At 32.9% G+C, this 22,383-nt stretch overlaps 1 protein-coding gene across 2 annotated transcripts in view; it reads right to left on the reverse strand.

The window, feature by feature from the left end:
* LOC126978681 (glutamate receptor 1-like) overlaps positions 1 to 22,383 on the reverse strand; it is a 136,917-nt gene that overhangs the window by 28,497 nt on the left and 86,037 nt on the right. For both annotated transcript variants that reach the window (XM_050827680.1, XM_050827679.1), the window contains exons 7-13: positions 20,484 to 20,690; positions 19,188 to 19,295; positions 15,545 to 15,773; positions 14,318 to 14,403; positions 7,974 to 8,141; positions 5,390 to 5,521; positions 5,128 to 5,216 (exon numbers count right to left, since the gene is read on the reverse strand). In XM_050827680.1, coding sequence (XP_050683637.1) covers positions 5,128 to 5,216; positions 5,390 to 5,521; positions 7,974 to 8,141; positions 14,318 to 14,403; positions 15,545 to 15,773; positions 19,188 to 19,295; positions 20,484 to 20,690 — 1,019 coding nt within the window. The remainder of the gene's footprint in view (positions 1 to 5,127; positions 5,217 to 5,389; positions 5,522 to 7,973; positions 8,142 to 14,317; positions 14,404 to 15,544; positions 15,774 to 19,187; positions 19,296 to 20,483; positions 20,691 to 22,383) is intronic.

Raw genomic sequence — 22,383 nt, forward strand, 5'->3', positions numbered from 1 at the left:
AATCTTTATATTGAAAATTAACATCAATTCCTTATAGACGGTAGATGAAAATTATATAAATTAAAGTAACAGTTTCTCAAACAGTTCTCGATAAATCTACGAAGTTTGAACGAAATCGGGCCGTTTAAATTGGGTCAAAATCGCGTCCAAATGAGTCGGTCACAAACAAACAAACATACATACAGGTGAAGCAAATTAAAAACGTGTAAAAATAAATAAGCTCAGAGTGCCTAAAAAAGTTTTTATATCAAATAATAATGATAACTGTACAAATTAACCTCCCTATTTGGCTTTAAAATATACAATGCGGCCGTAAAATTTTTGTTACATTAACCGACGAACAGATCAGAAAACAACAACATAAGCGACAAAAGCAAATATCTTCTGCATTATTTGTTTGCAATTTCACAGTATTGAAAAAGAATATAAGAGCTTTTCAATATTGGATTGCGTCGTGTAAACAGCCTTGCTGAAACAATATTCTAGTGTAAGCACGATTTAACTCAAGAAGAGGAATTTAATATAATCTCTAAGGGGTGATATTGACCGCTTAAAATTCACACTAGACTACATTTTATCTGTACAACGAGAATGCCACTTACCTTACTCGATGTCTGGAAATAATGAAATATTTACATAGTATTTTCAGACTCACTAAGTGCTTAGATTTCGATGTCTTCGTCTTTCAAATTTCTTATCTTTGTCTGAATATAGTCTAATTATTACTTGCTTTATATTTAAAAATTATAATTTCGTATATGTCTAATATCATCACAAATTAATAATTTATTAGATTATAAGACTGCATTAAATTTATTTCACCTTTTCCTGCATTAGCGAGAGTAAACGCATAAACAAAAATTCTTCAAATCACTGATATATCCCATATTCTATTCTACAAAAATCACAAAAAAATATCTCAAAAATATTTCTCATATATAATTAACAGATAATTATAACAATCTAGATGTCATCTTTTCTGTTATGTATTCCTCTTTTTAAATGTATTTATTATTACTTTTTATTTTACGTTTATTAATTTTTCCTAGTACAAGAATACACCTAAGTAGTACTTACATAGTGAATTTTATGATTTTATTGGTGACACTATTTTTAATATATTTCCAGTTATAAAAATGAATTATGAAAACGCTTGTAGGCATCCTGGTGACAGATTAGGACGTTACGCCTCAGAAATCAATTAATATAATAAAACGCGTTACATCACAACAAAATCTACAAGCGAAGCGACGCAGTGATGATGATAATATAAGCGTGACGTCATTCATAATTCAGTTAGCATGGCCGAATATATGCTTTTATTTTATTGAATATCTTATTATTCTATATACTCATCAATATATCAATCTAAATCTTTTAAATGGCTCAGTTATGAGCTTTAGTTTGTCCCTTACGTAAAAAGCAAAATCTGTTAATTGATGAATTCATGTAACCGAATGTTCTCTTTGTAAGTACTGACACTATGATTGATCCCCACCTGTTTTGTCTGTTTGTCAAATGCGATATGGTTACTTATAGCTTTCCTAAAGGCGGGTTAGACTACTACCGACCGGCGTGCTGGGTGTAGCTAAACCTCACTAGTGAAAAAGGCTGTTGGTGTCGGAACGGATACTGTACGGGTATATGCGTACTATATGAGTATTACTTTGTTATTGCGTGTATCTCGAAGGCGTCACGTTGGAGTGTCTGGCTATGGTTGTGACTAACTGTGAGGTACGCTAATTGGTAGAGCCGGGCTGAGAACCCCACTATCACACTTTTTATTTCAAATTAAATTATTAAAGTTAATCGAAATAAATAGACGCAACGTTGAGTTAGAATGCATTGTTATTTGAATTTAACTACTAAACTCTCACCTATTTGTATTTCGGCCAATATTTTAAACATCTATCCTAACAGATAGCCGGTGGGACAGAAAAGGCCTCGAATGGCGATCACGTACCGGAAGACGCAGTGTTGATAGGCCCCCACAAGATGGATCTACGATAGGGTGATGATCGCCGGAATACGTTGGATGAGGGCAGCGCAGGACTGATCGTTGTGGAGGCCTTTGTCTTGTAGTGGACGTCTTCCGGCTGAAAATGATCCTACCAGAATTCCTAGAGTAAAATAAATAAAAATTACATTATTAATCTAATATAGAGTATTGTCAAAATATTAGAATATAGCAGATTTTCACAAGATTCAGACTGTTTGTATATAATTATTTTCAAGTAAATACTATCGCGTTTCATCAACCAATATCTAATAATGTAATTAAGTCTAGAATAAATAATAATTTAAAAAGCCGTTACCTTTATAAAAAGAAGGATACAATTTAATTAAAGAGTTAAATTAGTTGCTGAACGTTAATACTTATTTATGCAACTGTTATGTAATAAGGGGTATTAAAACACGAATGTGGATTTATCACACGAGGCGAAGCCGAGTGTGATAATAGTATCACATGAGTGTTTTAATACCTAATTATCAACAGTTGCATACAAGACTTTATCTACACCTAGAATATGAATCCTCTAAAAGATTCTGGAACAGTTAGTTTACTGCTAACATTAAAACACCAGTCCTAGTAGTAACCTAATATCATTCATTACTGATTATATACAAATAAACTAAGTATTAATGAAACAATTATTAATTTTAGTAGTTATTTACATTTTGTATAGTGAAATAATTAAAATTCAGCGTTTAAAATGAATCGCTCATTTTTTGTAAACAAAACAATAAAAATATCGAAGAAAAATGGCGGGGATTCGAATAACCTACTTTTTTTACGGCGCGCGACGTTCTGGGAGTGTGGAGCGCGCGTAAACGAAAATGTTCTTTTTTTGAAATTCATACAGATACCACGCATCGAGCAATAAGAATGTGGATGTATGTTGAAACTCTTTGCGCATCAAGGGATAAAAAAAACATAGGAGTGTTGTTATGAAATTTAGTACAACATTACAACACTCGTTTGAATGATGTAATGGTTATTAGAACATTGGGTGTTTTAATGTTGGCAATAAGTTAACTGTTTCAGAATCTTTAATAGAGGATTTAAAGCATGGGTGTAGATAAATAAATAAAAGTATGTATGTATTTTTTAACTTCATGATTTTTCAACTTCTAATATGAACAACATAATTTTGAACTTTTATTTAAATAGAGATAATTTGTCAAAGCTGTCATAGAAACTAAATATATTTTATATATTGCCTCTATTCCGGGTTCGAGACCCTATAGGTACAAATATTTTAATAATGAATATGAATGTTTACTTTTGAGTCATGGATGGTTTTATAACGGCTTTATTTATGTATGGACGTTATCTAAACATATAATGAAATGGAAAAAAATCCTGAAACAGTTTATTAAGAATTTTTGTAAAATAATGACTGGAAGGAGCGAGTTCAGAATCCGAACGAAAGACGCACTTTTAAAATTTAAATTTAATTTCTCATAAGAAATATTTTAAATTTATTAATTTAAGTAGATTACAATTGCGGAAAACGTTGTCGGCACAGTTAGTAATATTAACATTATTTGTAGTTATTTGGTTGAGTTCTTCTGTCAGGGTTCGTTATGTTCGCTTAAATGCCGGCGTATGAAGTAACGGCGTAGTGGGGCGGGTTATTCACTTCCGTGACATATGGTCAATAGCTGGTCCATGTGTAATGCTTTTGAACGGACGCTACTTGTGGTAACTGGTTGTAGATGTGGATGATCCTGTTATCGAATCTTGATGTTAATTGATCAACCACCGCCCACATTCTCTTACAATGCCCAAGGAATCACGGGAGCGTTGCTGGGCTGTTAGAAAGGTGTATAGGCTGTTTTTAAAGATATCCGTGTCAAGGAAGAAAGTTTTTGAAAACGGAACTGTAAAAGCACTCCAGACATCCTGATGGTAAAGATGATATTTTAATTTGTGGTGACTCGTGAAAAAGTGGATTTCGACGGCAGGAATAACGTAAAACAGCTCTTCGGAATACTCCCAATGATAATTGCAGTAGAATACATATAATGGGGTGACGACTCCCAGCAACACTAAGTGATCTAGCCGTTCACAGAGCAGTGATACCCTGACAATTAGAGCAGCTATGCGTTGCACGTGATTAATAGGTTCCAGCTGATACTGGGATGCGTCAGACTAGAGATGATAGCAATACAGGGAGTATGTACTCCCTGCTTCTTCGAAGCCTTTTGGCTTCCTTGACCCCTTCCAGATGACCTGCATACCCGAATTGACGTGGTCCTGTGCGAGTGTGCAATTTAATCCGAGTCTGGCCCGATTGAATTTGAATTGAATTTGACATTTATTTATTTTTTTAACGTTTGCGTATACGAGTGATTTTTTTTAAACATAAAACGAGATGCACAATATTGAATTTACAGTTCAGTTCATATACTGAAATAAAAAATTGTTCATAAAAATGAACATAGTGCATTTTTATTTCATCGCAAATTATCAAACGAATTTTGGTGAACCTGACGATTCTGTAATTGAACCTTGATGAAGTTTTATACTTCGAGCAAAAAAAGAGCCGGTGGCGTATTAGATAGAACGGTTGCCCTCGCGACGGAGACCCCGGTTTGATCCCCACCCAGCAAGTAGCATAGTGCTTTCAATTTTAAATTCATATAAACGTTCATTCGTCGATTTATTAGGTTGACAGCGCTCGTATGATTCCTCTGTTTGGTTCAAAGGGGTAGGGAATACGGTAATCATATACCTACCATCAGATGACCTGTTCTGGCGATACCGCCAACACTCGGCTACGCACAGGTTCTACGTAGCGAATGACGTATGTGAGCTGGGGAGTGGTCGGCATTTCCCCTTACGTCTCGACGAACGACACGCGCATTTCTGCTCTGATACCCATTTACCAAATAATACTGTAGTGATTTATTATATAACCAGTGTTTACAGTCCACTAGTTTCATTCTAAAGTCTCTGCATAGGACCCCAAAAAATGGTCCTTCGAGCCGGATGTAAACCAGCGACCCTTGTATGTTCGTTTGTCCTCCTCATCCATAAAAAAAACAAACACTACAAAAATCATGAAAATTTTGCTAAAACAAAATATACCTTAGAAATATCTATGACTTAGTTATACATACCTCGGTACTACGTCACTGCCTTGTTGCATGAATGAGCCGAGAGAAAACCAAAATGAATTCCAAATACTAAACTCATTGTGTAAGATAATCTGAAAAACGTACACGTTATTAATTGATGTTTACTATCAGCTCCATACAGGCTTTATGGCTCGGAGCTGAAAGTTAATTAATCCCTACATATTACTTAAAATTTTGCATTATGATATTAATTATTTTACCAACGTTGATTGAGTATTAACTTTAAAATATGAGACAGTATTACCTCATTGTTACTGTTGGCAGCTTGCTCGATTCGCGTATCAGACACAGTGATACTTTTCCATTCATGTGGCGAAAATCTCGACACCAGGAATAGAACAATACTGACTGCGAAAAAGCTAAATAAAACGCACAGCTGAAAATATTTTAAAATATTAAAAAAATATTTTGTACCTTTTCTAGAGTGCAGAGCTATTTTTCAATTGGAATAAATATCATCTGTAAAACCAACTTTCATGCGGACGTAAAAAGAAGAGTATATATATAGTATCAACCCAATATTTTTGTGTTTGCTTTTATATAAGTTTGTTTAAACGTATTGAAACCAAATAAATCATAACTCTTTTAAAGAATAAATAAAAACAGTTCGAGTTACTGAGACTGGAATAGTTAAAGACACAATAAATCAAAAGCGTAGCAAACATTCAACTGGTTCTAGAAGTGCCATAAACATTGGTGTATAAACAGGGTTTTATCGGCAAAGTGTTTGGTTACGCTTCAGGCACACTTGTCATAGTGGTAGAGCCGTGAATTGGCGAACGTCTTGTTGCGGAAATTGGACGTTTAAGTCGAGAACTCACACAAAAACAATATTATCTATGACTATTGCGTTATCGTTCAATTGATTTACATACTAAGTCTGGCCATAAATACTGTAAAAATAAACAAAATATTACGTCATTTGATTGTTCATTGAGTAATCTCATTTTGGCGCCAGTACATTGTACAATATTTTGGGATATTGAAATGGAGTGGGTTGACAAAGAGAACCAAATAGCTGTAATTGCATTACACCAAGTCGTTGTGGAGCCAAATGCAATTTTTAAAAGTCTCCATACGCTTGGTATTAGTAAAATGTAATAGGAAAATGAGACCTCCTCTGATTGACTCCTGTGAGAGAAACACATTTGAGCAAAAAAAAGCGTGTTTTGTGAAAAAAGCTATTAAAACATCGACATAAGTGTATCAAGATACCATTCTTGGGAAGATAGTGAAGCCCCTTAAAAAACACCATGTTCAATAACCAAGAATGGTCCTTCCAGCAAGACTCGGCGCCGAGTCATAAAGCTCGGTCCACGCAGTCTTGGTTAGATACAAACGTTTCGGACATTATCAGAGCTGAAGACTGGACGTCGTCCCAATCTTAATCCACTGGACTATGATTTATGATCAGTTTTGGAGAGAACTACTTGTTACAAACGCCATGATAGTTAAGAGTCCCTAAAACAATTCGTATGATTGGCAGTGAAGAATTTTTCCATGGAAAGAGTGTGTTGCTTCTATTGATAACTGGCCTCAACTATTAAAAGACTGTATTGCAGCCAACTTTTATATTTTAATTTGTTTTATATTAATCTATTAAACTAACACACTAAAAGAAATAAATTGTATTTATAGCAATTGAACATTTTTTTTTGAAAATTCTTGAACTCGTTCTTCTCTGTCTGAGACACACTTTATCAAATGGGTGGTAGTTTTTATCATTCAACAAGTGATATTTTATTCTATTTTGAATAAAAATATTTGAATTTGAATCTATTAACTATAATCTATGTAATAATTAATATGTAGCATTCGATATTATGAATATGCATTACTAAATGTTTAGACAATTGAACAAGCAATTCTCTATTATTTAACATTAGTCTGTATGAAGTAGAAACCAACATCAAAGCCTGCTATTACGAGCTCAGTTATTACATTCTAAACTTTGTTTTCTATGCTCTAACTTGCATTCTAACTCGGTCGTCGGATAAACGCTTTAATTCAATAGTGAAAGCATTAATACATTCACAATAGTTTACGTAAGTACTGTATGTGTATAGTTTTAAATCATTTTACATCTTATCTTATCCAATGTAAGCGGAAATAATGATGTCGTTAGCATAGCTAGTTATGCTTCCCGGAAATATAAAAGAAATACAAAATTACGATACATTACAACTGAATTGTACTTGAATTATTTTACCAGTGGGAGGCTACATTGCACCGGATACCGGCTAGATTATGGGTACCACAACGGGGCCTATTTCTGCCATGAAGCAGTAATGTGTAAGCATTACTATGTTTCGGTTTGAAGGGTGCTGTAGCTGGTGAAATTACTGGGCAAATGAGACTTGACAACTTATGTCTCAATTTGACGAGCGCAGTTCTAGTGCCGCACAGAATTGTTGTTTTTTTTTTAATAATTCTGAGCTGAACTGCATTTTAATGGGCAGATCGTATCAATTATCATCAGCTCAACATACTGCTCGTCTCGTCACTTTTTTTCATTAAAAATATAATATTTTGTAAAATAAAAATGAAGATAAAAATAAATAAATTTTAGACAGAGGGTATGGATTTATTGGTATAGATGTAAATAATAAAATATACATCTATTTGATAAGAGATGGTAATATGATTGGACACCATTAATAGATCCCTAAATAAAATCACGACTGAATAGAGGTATATATACTTATCAAACGAAAAAAAGAAAATACGACTCGTATAAGGGCTTTGTTTACTAAATATAAACTCCTAAGATTACATCCACGTAAATCTAAGCCAATATAATATATTATGTGGTTACTTTATATACTTACCCATATTTCCTTAGACAAAGGCCGTAAAAAGCTGAAAGTATCAGCAAGCTGCTTAGGGGTCTTTGTTTGTATAATCGGATTTTCAACAGACAAATATGGCTCAGTAAAATCCACCACTTGTTCTCTTTCAGGCGTAATAGCTAATGGAGCGACAGCCAAATCTGCTTCCTAAGGAAACAATATTTATGATTAATTATTTATATACTATCATTTTCAATATATTTCTAATATTATTATTGATTCTCGCAAAAAATAATAGTCTGGTCGTAAACATGTAACAAACTTAGAAACTCATGAATATTTAATTTTATATTTTTAAATTTAGAACGCATTTAGTACGTTAAATACTTCGGAAATTTCTCGCCGTTCCGTATGCATTTAAAAAGTTAGTTAATTATTACAAAATGTTATGGGTTGTTAAAGAAAACAGAATTACAGTGATTGTCTTTCACCAAGTGGGTTAGGAGACGTAGTTTATTTTCAAAACATATCAAAGTCTTGGTATCTTTTTCTCGTATTTTCGAAAATTATTACAATATTTTATCATAGTCCGCAAACAATTGCGGCAGCCACATGTTGCTATTAACTGCAAAAGCCTTCAATGATGTTAAAGCCTGAATATAAAAAGTAAAAACTTTATCAAGGCGAAGTTAATATTATGAAATGTTATTTATATTGTTTTAAATCCATTAAGTATTTATAGAAATTTACAATATAATAATGTCTATCAATTTCTAAGTCAACTTGAGCCGACTTTACCCGAACGAGCGTCACAGCTCATTCACATTCATCACTTAAAGAAGTAATTCTTTTGACGTGTATTATTAGTTGCTCGTCAGTCGTTATAGTGTATAAAAAAAGTTAAATAATTTTCGATGCCAACTTCTTTCAAATGTTATTCGAATAAATTTCAGGTAATGGGAACGATTAATAACTAAAAGAGACCGAAATCATTCCATGTAATTTTCCGCATATTGGTAAGTATATAAATATCGTCAAAACTAAAATATTAACAAACATTATTATTCTTGGCGTTGCGTAGAGACGTCGCTTCATTGTGTGTCTTCTACCGCATCTATCACGGGGAGTGTTCCGAAGAGCTGTTTAACCTGATTCCTGCCGCCGGATTCCACCTTCGCACGACACGCCACAAGTTAGGTTATCATCATCACCATCTGGATGTGTGGCGGTCCTCCACAGTGCGGTATTCAAGGAGCTTTCTTCCACGTACTACAAAGCTGTGGAATGAACTTCGGTGTGCGGTGTTTCCGGGACGATACGACATGGGTACCTTCAAAAAAAGCGCGTACACCTTCCTTAAAGGCTGGCAAAGCTCCTGTGATTCCTCTGGTGTTTCAAGAGATTGTGGCCGGCGGTGATCACTTAACAACAGGTGACCCGTACGCTCGTTTGTCCTCTTATTCCATAAAAAAATACAATATTTTTAACATAGCGATGAGGAGGAGGTGCATATCCAGTCTCGTAACACGGAGACATTCTCGAGTACTTCATTAACAAGCGCAACCATAAGCAAGTACTCAAAACGCTGCGAGAAAATTTGAATGGAAAAATTTACTTCATAGATTAAAACTTTCAACACGTTCGAGAACCCAGTGTCACCGATTACAAATCACGAATAAATTTACAAAAAAAAACAGTGATAAAAATATTATCTAACGAAAAAAGTTGAACTACGATTATAAGGATGGATTCATAGCATGCCTCGTCAAAGGTAGCCTGCTTAACAGATAGCACCTGTTAAGGTCTCGATCTAGGTCAACAAAAGCTCCATCAATAATTACTACATGTAAGAAAAGTTGTTGATAAAGAAGAACGTGCGACTGAGCAGTATTCATACGTTGCGTAATTATAATTAAGTTTCGGTCAAGTTTACTATGTAGTAGATTACTTTGTTATTTTTTTGATATTGATGTGATTGGTAATTAACGACCATTTTCAATGACGTATCTTTTTACGCATACTTACATTTCAATAACCTCATTGGATTATAACTATATTGGACATAACTATGGATAGATAAGATGTTGTCATTAAACGTTGACAGCAATGTATCCGTAACTAGAGATACGTTATTTAAAACGGCCGTAAAACGTCCTTGAATATCTTCAGTTTCTCACCACCCATGCTATGTAATAGTGCATTCAATTTCTTTGATGTCATTCTTATAAAATATTTTCGTATAATCGATAAGTATATTAATCGTTTATCTCATAAGAATTATTTTTTATGTATCATTTATAAAAATTTGGTTCCATCATTTCTCATCTACTTTTGACTGTACATTGAACTACCTTCGTGAGTTAACGATTATTTTACGCTCTAGTTTTTAAGCTATTGCATAGCTTCTATCGCGGGTCTTGAGCGTGGAGACCGAATCCAGAAATTCCGTAACGAAAATAACCTAACACTTACTTACTAGATGTATATAGATATTTCGGCACGGTCATTACAGTTGCCGTGGAACAGCGGTTCGAGCCTGGGGTACAAATTGATTTTTTTTAATTTCTTTATTTTTTTTATCAAGTTTTTAAAATTTTTATTATTATGACAAGCATTTTTATTTAGTTTCACCTGTCTCATTCTCTGTCTGTAATCAAATGTTGTAAGTAAAATTTTACTCACTTACCGTTGGCTTTTTTTTAAATTAATTTTTCAAAAAAAAGAACGCATAAATAAAATAAAAAAATAATTATAATTGCGTAAGTTCATAAAAAATGCTTTGCAATAGCTTTGCCGCGGCAGTCCCCGAGTGCCACACGTCTTTTTTTTTTGTGAAAATATTCCCAAAATTGTAATACAACCACATAAGCTGTATATCCATTATTTGATGGACGAAGTCATCACCTTCTCTTTAGTGAGCAGAACGCTCATCCGTTATTAGGTTTTAATTAAGTAATAATAGAAAAATTATATCACAATGCGATGGTTATGTTGTCAAATAAGAATGCTTTTAATCTTATAGATATATATAACTACACCCTTGACAATATTCAATAATATTATCCTTGTGATATTATACTAAAACAGCTTTTGTTACAATCAAAGTACACATCGGTTTTGACGAGGATTCGACTTGAGGATATTTTCTTGTCACAACACAATAATATTTATTTTATAAGATAGTATTTCATTATCTAAGTTAGATTTTTTATCGTAAGAAAAGATGATACGATGACAATTCTTACCCGAAGATAACGGTTTATATTGATTATAATTGTTTATAATAAAATACTTTAACAAATAAACACTAAGCTATATTCCATTTGGACATTAGTCGCTATAGAACAAATATAAAAAAAACTTTATAAAAGCATGTTTTTTAGTTTTGTAAAAGCTATAATTTTTATTGTTATACTAGCTGACCCAAACGTTGTATTGCCGATATTAAAATCGCGATACAAAAGTGAAAGATGGGTGAAAATTTGAAGTTGTATGTATTTTTTAATGCTGACTCATAATCAAACAAATTTAAAAAATGTCAAAAAAAAAATTGACGTGGACCACCCTTAGCATTTAGGGGGATGAAAAATAGATGTTGTCCGATTCTCAGACCTACCCAATATGCACTCAAAATTTCATGAGAATCGGTCAAGCCATTTCGAAGGAGTTTAACTACAAACACCGTGACATGAGAATTTTATATATTAGAAAAACCATATCAAATGTAGCAATGACTTAAAAACTGAACATCTTTTATTGAATGTGTTTCATGTGTATTCGGTATTTGATTTATTGAAATAGAGTTATAGTAAAAACATCATACTTGTTAATTGTTCCAGCTTAATATCATAATTTTGTAAAGTTTTGTGTAATGAGACTTTTGGCTTAATAATAATTATACGCTTTTTAGATATTACACCAAACTAGAATATTCAAGATGAATCTGAATGCCGATAACATCACTACTGCGGTTGCATTTTCAAATGTAACTCGATCACCTTATACTACGCTTACGGTGTCGCAGGTCATTAATTAGTATACAAATAAAATTTGAAAACAAAAGTTTTATGGACGATGCGGGACTCGCACCCACGACCAGAAAACTGTTCGAGTGACGTATCGTCATAAAACCTTGTATGCATTGTTTAGCTCTCCGGTTGTGGCTTCATCTACAGGATCTACTCGATTTGTTTAAATTTAGTAAATTCTGTAGATGTATATGGTACGTATAGACCAACAAAGTGTGCGAGAGAAAAGAAAATCTCTAACGGAGGTGCAGTAAGTTAAACATGGAGCGTGAGATTGATAAGTCGTAAACAGCCATCCGAGCTTGACATTATCACCTCAGTATTCTGAATATAACTACTTACTGACGCACACATTGACAAATCAAAAATTGATCACGCATTATTAAGCTGTCATCTACATCTAATCCTCTCGCAAATACATTGAACTAAGACAATAAGAGGGCCTACCATCAACTTTTAGTTAGCGATGCGATTCCGATGCAGTTCAATTTAGGTACCTAAACTGAATCGCTAAAATTCGTACCATGAAGTGCCTTTTACTGAATGGCGTTTGGATCACTTAAGAAGAATTAACGAAATAAATTTGTCTGTGGTCCGCTGTGAGCGGAAGAGATGACGTTCTAGAGTAGTTGCATAAGTTTGTCTCTCTTACTCGAACCATATGCGTTGCGTTTCGAAACCTAAAATGATATGATTTTAGCGGTTTTTTTGCGTAGAAAATACTGAAAATACATTTTTAAATTGCGCTTTATAGCGTCAAATAATAAACCATCAAACCCTTTTTTGTACTTAGATATTAAATAATAATAATAAAGATAAATATACTTAACTCTTTGAATTACAAATTAAATGTTTGCTTAGCTATTTTCGTAAAAATAACGAGTTATGAACGCACCTCCATGGATGTTTATTGTTTGATTTAACAGGAGCACAGAGTACATTTTTTTTTAATTCGTTCTTGTGAAAAGCCCGGGCCCTTACTGCCTCGTCTTTAGTATTTTCATTTTCGGTATTTATTTTCAGCCTTTTATGCCTTTTTTTATGCCTTTTTTTTAAAAACACGATTCACTTTTCTCTTAGGAATTAGCATCCTTTTTCGAATCGTTCTCTTTGACACATAAGCTATTCAGTATAGGTTGAAATATTACCTCATGGTACGAATGGATTAACGAACTAAATCAGTTTGCGATTCAATTTACATTATTTTTGACATTTAATTGACATCATTGCGATTTAATCAGTTGGTTTGACGTCCACTTAAATTAGATAGCTCTTATCACGTCGTGGTACGAAATAGCAAAGCAGTTCATTCTGAGTCGCTCATTTCCGTTTTTATTAAAGCTAATATTATTTTCATTGCAAATAAATATTCACCAACGCTAAGGCTTAAAAATATTCGTTACACGTATCATAAGTACTGATTTTTATATTGGATTCATTATTTCCTTGCTGGAAAAAGACTGTGTGTAAATTATATAATAAGCAATACGAATATATGGCTTTAGGAATATACTCGTATTAGAATGTTATGTTATTTATCTAAATATAACTCAAAACTGGATTAAATTTAGACATCAATCAAAGAAGATGAAAGATCTATATATATATATATATATATATATATATATATATATATAAAAAAGGTTTCCACGTGTATAGTCACTCATCACGATATCTCTGGAACCATTCGATCTAAAGACTTGAAATTTGGTAGGAATATTCTTTTCACCGAGTAGAGGTCAGCTAAGATTTTACGAAATTCCACCCGCACGAGGTTTTTTTTTTTATAATGAACAGAACAACGTCTGTCGGGTCAGCTAGTATTATATATACATATATGTGTAAAGTGAAAGACGATCTCTAGCAATATTGTTGCTATTCAAGAAAATATTATGTTTAATTTATAATATTGACAAACTATTAAAACAAAATATAAAATAAATAACCCACAAAATAACCTCTTCTGAAACACAAAGATAGCATTAATATTGCTTCCATGCTTCATAGTAATATACCATGGGACATAATAATACGAATATAACTAAAGTTAACTAGTTTTCCCTGCTAGCTTTAAGCCCAAAACCTTTTTCGTGGTAGTCGGATTTGCAAAGGTAGTTCGAAAGAATACGTACGAACGAAAACATTTCTTACAAACACTGGTATACCATATATGATTGGATCAACAAGTAATATTGGTAACTCTGGTAAGTACGGATGAAGACGCGAGTAACAGATAGTCAATATAAACTGATTTGAATTGCATGAGATAATTTAAGACATCTAATCTGAAGCATATAAGTATTTTATAATATAAAAAAACCTTAAAGTCCATCGTGTGATGATAAAAATACTTACCCTTCTAATTACTTCACCAACAAGACCGTTCCATCCTTCATCAGTTTGACTTCCAAACTGTCCATCTCTGACGGTCTTGAAAATATCTAAAGAAAATATTTATATCATTAGAAAAGCATTTTTTTTTTGGTTTTAAGGAAACCATGATACCAGTGAAATTTTATGTCACAAAAAAAACACATATTGATATCACCATAATAATCGAAAGAAAAAATAAACAAATTAATGTAACCGAATTGCAAAATCAAAATATTATGTAATAACGAAAATCTTCGTTATGTGAGGGGTTCGAACCCACGCGTTCTTTCGGGGACCGGAACTTAAATCTAAAGCCAGATAATAATCAGACTACTCGAAATACCTGATATGAAAACAGTTTAAATTATTAATTCAAATTCACTACTATTCCGCGGCCAGCTCTAGTGCCACATGCAAAACATGGAAGCAAAAATTGAGGAGATTTAGTAAAAGTGTGTTATTAATTAATAATGTAAATTTAATTACTGTTTCACTTAAAAAGCTTAAAATATAACAGCTTATATTCTTATGATCACAAACGACGGCATGCGTAACCCAAAACCAATTACATGGCACTGAGGCCGTCAATCAAACTTATGCACATAAATACATATTACACCCCCAAGTTTGGTTCTGAAAAAAATAAATGTGAAGGCAAGACTAAGGTCAATGATAAGTTTTTTTTATGACAATAAAGGAAGAATCGAGCAGGACGATCAGCTAATGGTAATTGATACGCCCTGCCCATTACAATAGAGTGCCTCTCAGGATTCTTGAAAAACCCTGATAAAAAATTTCTGAGCAGCACTACAATTGCGCTCGTCGCCTTGAAACATAAGATGTTAAGTTCCATTTGCCCAGTAATTTCACTAGCTACGGCGGCCTTCCGACTGAAGCACAATAATTGTAACACATTCCTACACGGCAATAATAGGCGCCGTTATAACTTTGATGTAGTCATTGAAGTCCACGCAGGTGAAATTGCGAGAGTAAGTTCGTATATAATATAGTAACAGTGCGAAATGTAATTGAATTGGCCACGGTGTACCATTTAAACCACAGTTCCATAACTGAACCGGCCATCAACCCACAAGTATCAACACGACTGTAAAATGACAATTTTGAAAATATTCTTTGCTTTATATTTAATCTATCCTATTAACGCGTCTTGGAAATGATATAAACGAACATCCTGGAATGAATACATACATTTTATTCCAAGCCTTTTCGCGATAAAATCGACAAGATCCTTGGAAAATCCATGAAATTGCTCCTCTCTCTGTCCAAATTCCTTTGGTTTTATCATCAAATACGGCTCTTGTAGGATTCCGGTAATGATGTATGTTCTGTTTGTATCAAACGACGTTGGCGTGTGAAGACGAATGAATTTCGGAGATTTAATTGTACTTAGGCCATACTTGTCAGACCACATCGCAACCTAAACACAAGCACAACTTTAAAATTCCTGTTGTTTTAATTTGTGGTAGTCTTATCTTACGTACCCAGTAAGAACCCAAACATATTTAAAAAAAAAACAAACCATAAAGAATCAGGAATTTTAGATAATCGTTCAAAGGGGGCATTAGTTAATATATTTTATAAATGTAAGTCCGGGTTCACGTATAAAGAATAATGGCGAAACGAAATCTATGGTACGAATGACGAAGAAGGTTGCGAGGTGAATAAGAAAAAGGAGACCACAGATAGACTTTTGTTATGCCTGCTTAAAAAAATTATCATACTTCAGCAACCAAGCCTCTTGTAATGAATATGGCTACTGAACCACAAACAATAAACGAGAATTAGCGACGTTTTAAAATAAAAAAAACTGTAATAAAATTACGCGGAATAATAATATTTTCATTGGTTGTATTTAATACATTCTATATTACAATGTTGTTTTTGTACAAACGTAAAATATCACGAGAAATAAATTTTATCGCCATTGCGAACCTAAAATGAATTTAAGGTTCGATCGAATGAAAAAGAAGGAAAAATCTAGAATTAAAATGTCATATCTCCTAGCTTATTATTATTATGTATTTATTTACTAAAGTAACGCTTTTTGGGAGGTAACAAAACACATTTATGATATCATATATAGGATATTATAATCTCTAAGCTTCTTTCTTCGACGAATGCAAGTCGAGGGCAAAAGTGAGGCTGGGATCTACATCGCGTTTTATCACACACTTAGCCAACTTTTACGTCAGTAAGCTGTGAGCAAAGGCTAAGTACGCTCTATCGATAGATATGTCTTAGTACCACGTATAACTAATCGTAAGCTTCTCGTGAGAATCTGTAAATGGCTTTCTGTTACTTTATCATGTATCTATTGTTATGTGTTCAGCTGTAGATTCTCCAATAACATAAATAAATAAGAAGAACTTGTATGAAAATATTAATGGTAGTGTGAGATGCCATGAAAGTATGCTTGGACCACAGAATCGTAGTTGAGGTTTGTTATCTCTGTCTACCTGTTAGAAAGATGGGCAAGATTCACGATATTTTTTATTCAGATTTATAAGCTGTATAACATTCCGGGTTAAACTGTACAGACACATATAAGCCTATTAGCACAGTTCGAGCTCAAAAGCCTGGCATCCAGTCTCCAATATCTAACATTGATGAAGTGTTACTATCTCCGGTTAGTTCGGTTAAAATAGAATAGGAATTTAAAATCAATGGGGCCTACTGGATTACAAACTAAATAAAATCTGATTTATTCCATACCTTAAAATGTCTTAAAATTATAAATGATTTGCAATTAAAGTTAATGTATATTTTTTTCCTAAAAGTGTTTTGAACTATTTCATTTACATAATGTGTAAATATAGTGTAACTTAATTGAGCAGAAGAATTTTATAAGTGTTTTTAGACAAGTTTTGTGGTGAAAGTATAGCATTTGGAGCTATGAACACTACTTAATCCTGTTACACATATCCTTAAGTCTTATTTGTAGGTTGTTTGCTGTTGGTTATAGTTAGCACTGCTGAGCCTTTTTGAACTACCACTTTTCTTTGAAGTTAAACAAGTTTTTTGGCATAGCGTGACGCATTTTTTACTTGGTACTTATCTCAGAAAAGTTATTCCTATAGCTTGTACTTTTTTGTGTAGGTTCATTTATTCAGATTAGTAGTACATAACGAAGATCGTAAGCATATAAACTGTTTTCCACGCAATAATTTTTAAAATATTGGCTTTGTTACATAGATTGCAGGCCGGCAGCCGTGAACTCATATAGCTCAAGGTCGCTGGCATTTAGTGTCGCCTTAATCAATAATTATTATAATTATTCCATAAATATCAATTTCCAAATACAATTGACAACCAACTCCCGTTCTTAGTTATCATTATTTTATAAACAACAAAACTGAAGATATGACATTAAGTTTTCTGCTTTGAACGATATAACGCTGAGTTTTTAATTAACATCATAATTATAAAACTAGCAACATAAAGAAACTTTTATGAATGAACTTTTCCAACGTCTTAAATAGCTGAATAAAGAACGTTCATACAAATCTGTTTACATTTTACATTTCATTTCTTTCAAATGCTTGTTTGAAACTAAAATTCCCGTCTTTTTTCTTTATGACGTTACGTCTGTAGTCTTAATAGCCGTCTGCAGTGAAAAATTGTATTAAAGGACTAAGACTTTAATTAGTTTCCTCGGTAGCTTGAAAATATTTTCATGAGACAGTCATATTTCCAAAATACTACTTTATGTTGTATCGATAATAAAATAATATTTTAATGATAATATATTATCATTTATATTACAAAGTACACATATATATTTAAAACTCAAAACCCTTAAAAAAATTTACGAGGTGCCATCAACGCACCCACTGGGTTTAGAAGAAACGGTCGAAGCAATATACTTCAGTCGACAGATGAGTACGATGCCCCATCTTTTATAAATAATAGGGCAAGTAATGTAAATCATATTATTACAATTAAGACATTGCTTCGTCTGTATGTCTAAATACGATAAAATTGATACAGTGATTCCTGAGGAAGGTTGAGGTGTAAATTAAAGGTTAACTAATGAACCTCCGAGAACAATTCAAGCGTTTGATATTTAGAAGGACTGTAATTCTGCTGCCACACGTTTACATAGCAAATTTTTTGGTCATTATTTTTCGGGGCCATATTTTTCAAGTGAAATTAATACCCTTGTCGGTATATATCAGTTGAAAAATTCGTAGCTTTTATGTAAAATCTTTAATAATACGGCAGGTATCTATCCTTTTACATAAATATACTTATACATGACGTATACTTGTACTTAGACATTCAAATAATTTAATAAAAGTTTATAAATATAAGTAATAACTCCGTTGAAGTTAACGTTTATCCAAAGTGGATTTCCACCAACAAATATAAACTTGTTTTGCCTAATACTCGGCTAAGTTGAGTTAGTAAGTCTTCGTTGGGCGAAGAAAATATATAAATGTCTTGCAAAATTCAAAAGAAATGTTTAGAGTCGCTTATGTGAACCCACTTGCGAATGGAGAGTATCCAAGTGTACAAGAAAAAGATCTATCGAATTCCTTGCACACGTTCTTCTTAGACTTCTTAGGCTTATCTTTAAAATTAATCCTAAATAAATATATATTTTATAATTTTGAATAATATCTAATACTGTTAATAATGTGTATTTTATTCAAAATAATATAGGGAGTATTTCTAACTATTCACTATACTTATATTATATTCACAATATTTATATGATTACATGAAGAAAAAAATCATTTGATTTTAATTGATTGTAATTCTCTAAAAACATTAAATAAACTATTAGCAATCAATATTTAATCTATTGTCAAAACTAAATATTAAAACTTACCGGCACCATAGCACTTTGGACCGTCATTTCAACAATGTGTAGTGTAAAATTATGTCGATGTCCTTCCTCGTTAAATGAAATGTTTCCGGTGAGACCCTCAATATCCGTCTAAAAAGAACATTTCGAAGTTGAAATAAGTCACTCCTTTGATTTGGGACCCGAGCACATAAAATAAAGGTGGTCAGAACAGATGTTCGCACTAATGTTTCCAAGTTCGTAAGTACTTCGGAAATCCCTTTTTTACCGTCTCGCAGGAAACCCAATATTTTCTAGAAGTTATAAGAACTGTTATGGCAGGACATAAATAATATTATTTTATTACTGCGTCTTTTCATAGTATAGTGTGCTTGTTGATGTACAGAAGGGTCAATATCGTTGGGACCTTTTGTTTTTATAAAATAATAAATTTCACGTCTATTGAAATAATATTCCAGTTACTCATACTTTTGATAAAATAACTTAAATATTTCGGTGAAATATAATAACCGATATAATAGAATATGGGCATTGCGAATATTTTAATTCAAATTGGAAGGAATTTTATATTCTCATAAATGGAAATTCTATTTCATTCCAAAGGAAATTCGATTAAACAGACCGATAATTCCTTATAAATCTTATGTTAATTACAGGAGATACAGGCGCTTCATGATTATTGAATACTCCTAACAAAGTTCAATCAAATAAGATTTGAATTAAATAAAACTACTCTCAATTTTGCCTTTTTTTAAATATTTTTACACGAATTATCTTGGCTCAAACTACGCATAGCTATGGGTGTACAAGAAAACAATATGCTTAATACAATATACTTACTTAAACATACATAAATACATATTAATATCCATGACTCGGAAACAAACATCTATATTCATCATGTAAATGTTTTCACGTACCGGGATTCGAACCCGGGACCTCTAGCTCAATGGGTCGTCAAAGGTCGTTTTTGATATAAAGTCAGTTGAAAAATGTAATAAGTACTTTATTCCAAGTAAAAAAAGTTCCAAATGAAAATATGTAGACCTTAAAATTTTATTTAAAAATCTTTTTATTCCGGTCAAAATTGACCAAGTTAGGCAGATTATTGAGTAAAAAGATTAAGAAGTAAAAGTTTATTGTTCATTATAATATATTGTAGATATTAAATTTTAAAGTATCATGTCTTTTGCCGTCTAGAAGAATTTGCTCACTTTGTATGTATATTGTATTTATGTTATACTACTTATACTAGGTTGAGTATTTAAATAATATGTTAGGATAAAACAACTAAAAAGATTACAATTTTTATTAGCGTACCTTTTTGATGAGGCGTGATATTTTGTCGCCATATTCAAACGGAATAACCCAACCTTTGCCAGGGTTGCAGTCAATGACTTTTGTCGTATTAGATAAAGCCGCCGCGCGTCGTAAAGCAGCCCTAAATGATTCTGGTTTTTTCCTATAGAGCCTTCCCAAAGCATCCATTAAAACATGAACACCATCATACATGAATGCTGTCTGTGCCTGTTGAAATATAATAATAATAAAGCCCTTTCATTAATTGTATGGATATATGTATAGTATGGATATATGTATAGTATGGATGTCAGTACGGTTAGTGGATAAACATGATTATTTTATTTTAAGTTTTATGTTAGTTAGTTTTAATGCATGCGCTATGTTAGTTTAGTTCATAATTTTCAAATGGTTCCCAGTTGAGAAAAGGCCTCCTCAATTCCTTTCTATTTTAATAATGTCACCGGTCCACCTTTAATGCGGTTTGCCCACGTTTCTATTTCCTACAGGTCCCTTCCATGTTGTGGTCTGAATGGTGGACCAGACATATTGCCCAACTAACAAACACTAGATCCACCTATATGTCCGGCCCTTTGCCACTTTAGCTTTAGTGCTTGTTTTAGGCATCAGTTTGTTTGTTTTTTTCTTACCTCCTGACTGCGTACCTAATTATTTTTCTTAATTTTAGAATGCTTCTTTTCATTCCGCGCTGACAGGTCCTAATTAAGTGTTGTACTTTTTTGGTAAACAACCATGCTTGACAGCCACATAACATAGTTAAATGGGCACAGGTATCCATTACCGTTTTCTTCAAATCTTAATTGTAGTCAGAGGCGTGCATTAATTTAAGGTGAATAAGCATTGCCTACCATAATAAGAACCTAAATTAATATAAAGTTTACTATAAGTTGTAGTTAATTTATTGAAGTGAAACTTCTTTAGGCGCATGAGGAAAATTTTTACGAATTAAACGCAATAGAGCGTCACGAAAATGTGAGACGTTTTTGTTCAAGAAGAGGTGGAGGTTTTTGTTCAAGGGAGAGAGCGATTGACATCGATTGAGGCAGGTTTTTTTTAAATCAACAATTCAAATCAACAAACAAACATGTTAATTTCAACATTATGGATATCGTATCCGAGGTTCTGGAGGGTGCAGAGAACGAATTTGGGATCATTTTTTTAAATCCAAAATGGCCGCCGCACTAATTTATGTTTTCAACAATATGGATATCGAATCTGAGGTTCTCGAGGGTGCAGAGAACAAATTTGGGATTATTTTCGAAATCCGAGATGGCCGCCGCGCAAATTTATGTTTTCAACAATATGGATATCGAATTCGAGGTTCTGGAGGGTGCAGAGAACGAAATTGGGTTAAGTTTTTAAAACTAGTGTCTATATGTGCCAATAAAGTAAAGGTGGTCTCCTTGTCAAACTCCACTTTCAATCCTGATGTCTTTTAATTTAATATCTAATTTATCTTTGCAAACGCTGTTCATATAATATAGATATTTTTGTTACCTTTATGTATTTTTAGTTGAGCTTTAGTTTATTTAAAGTATTCCAGATGGCTGTGTGGCTAATACTATCGAAAGCTTTGCTGTAGACCACAAAGGCTATGCAGATGTTGTATTATATTCTTTGTACCTTTCAATTATTTGTTCGACCGAGTGTCCATTGTTGAGAAACCGGATCGGAACTCCGCCTGTTCTTTGAGTTGTATGGAATCGATGCGTTCTGTGATCCGATTTAGTATTATTGATGCAAACAGTTTATAAATACAAGGCATTAGACTGATGGTTCTACAGATTTTTATATTATGAGGAAAAAAGGAGACCTTTTTTGTATAACAGTACTTATTCTAAAATTGTCCACTGCAAGGGTATGGTTTCTGTGATTAATATTAAGTTGAAAAGTTGAATAA

The sequence above is a fragment of the Leptidea sinapis genome, chromosome Z, assembly GCF_905404315.1.
Source record: "Leptidea sinapis chromosome Z, ilLepSina1.1, whole genome shotgun sequence".
Lineage (NCBI taxonomy): Eukaryota > Metazoa > Arthropoda > Insecta > Lepidoptera > Pieridae > Leptidea > Leptidea sinapis.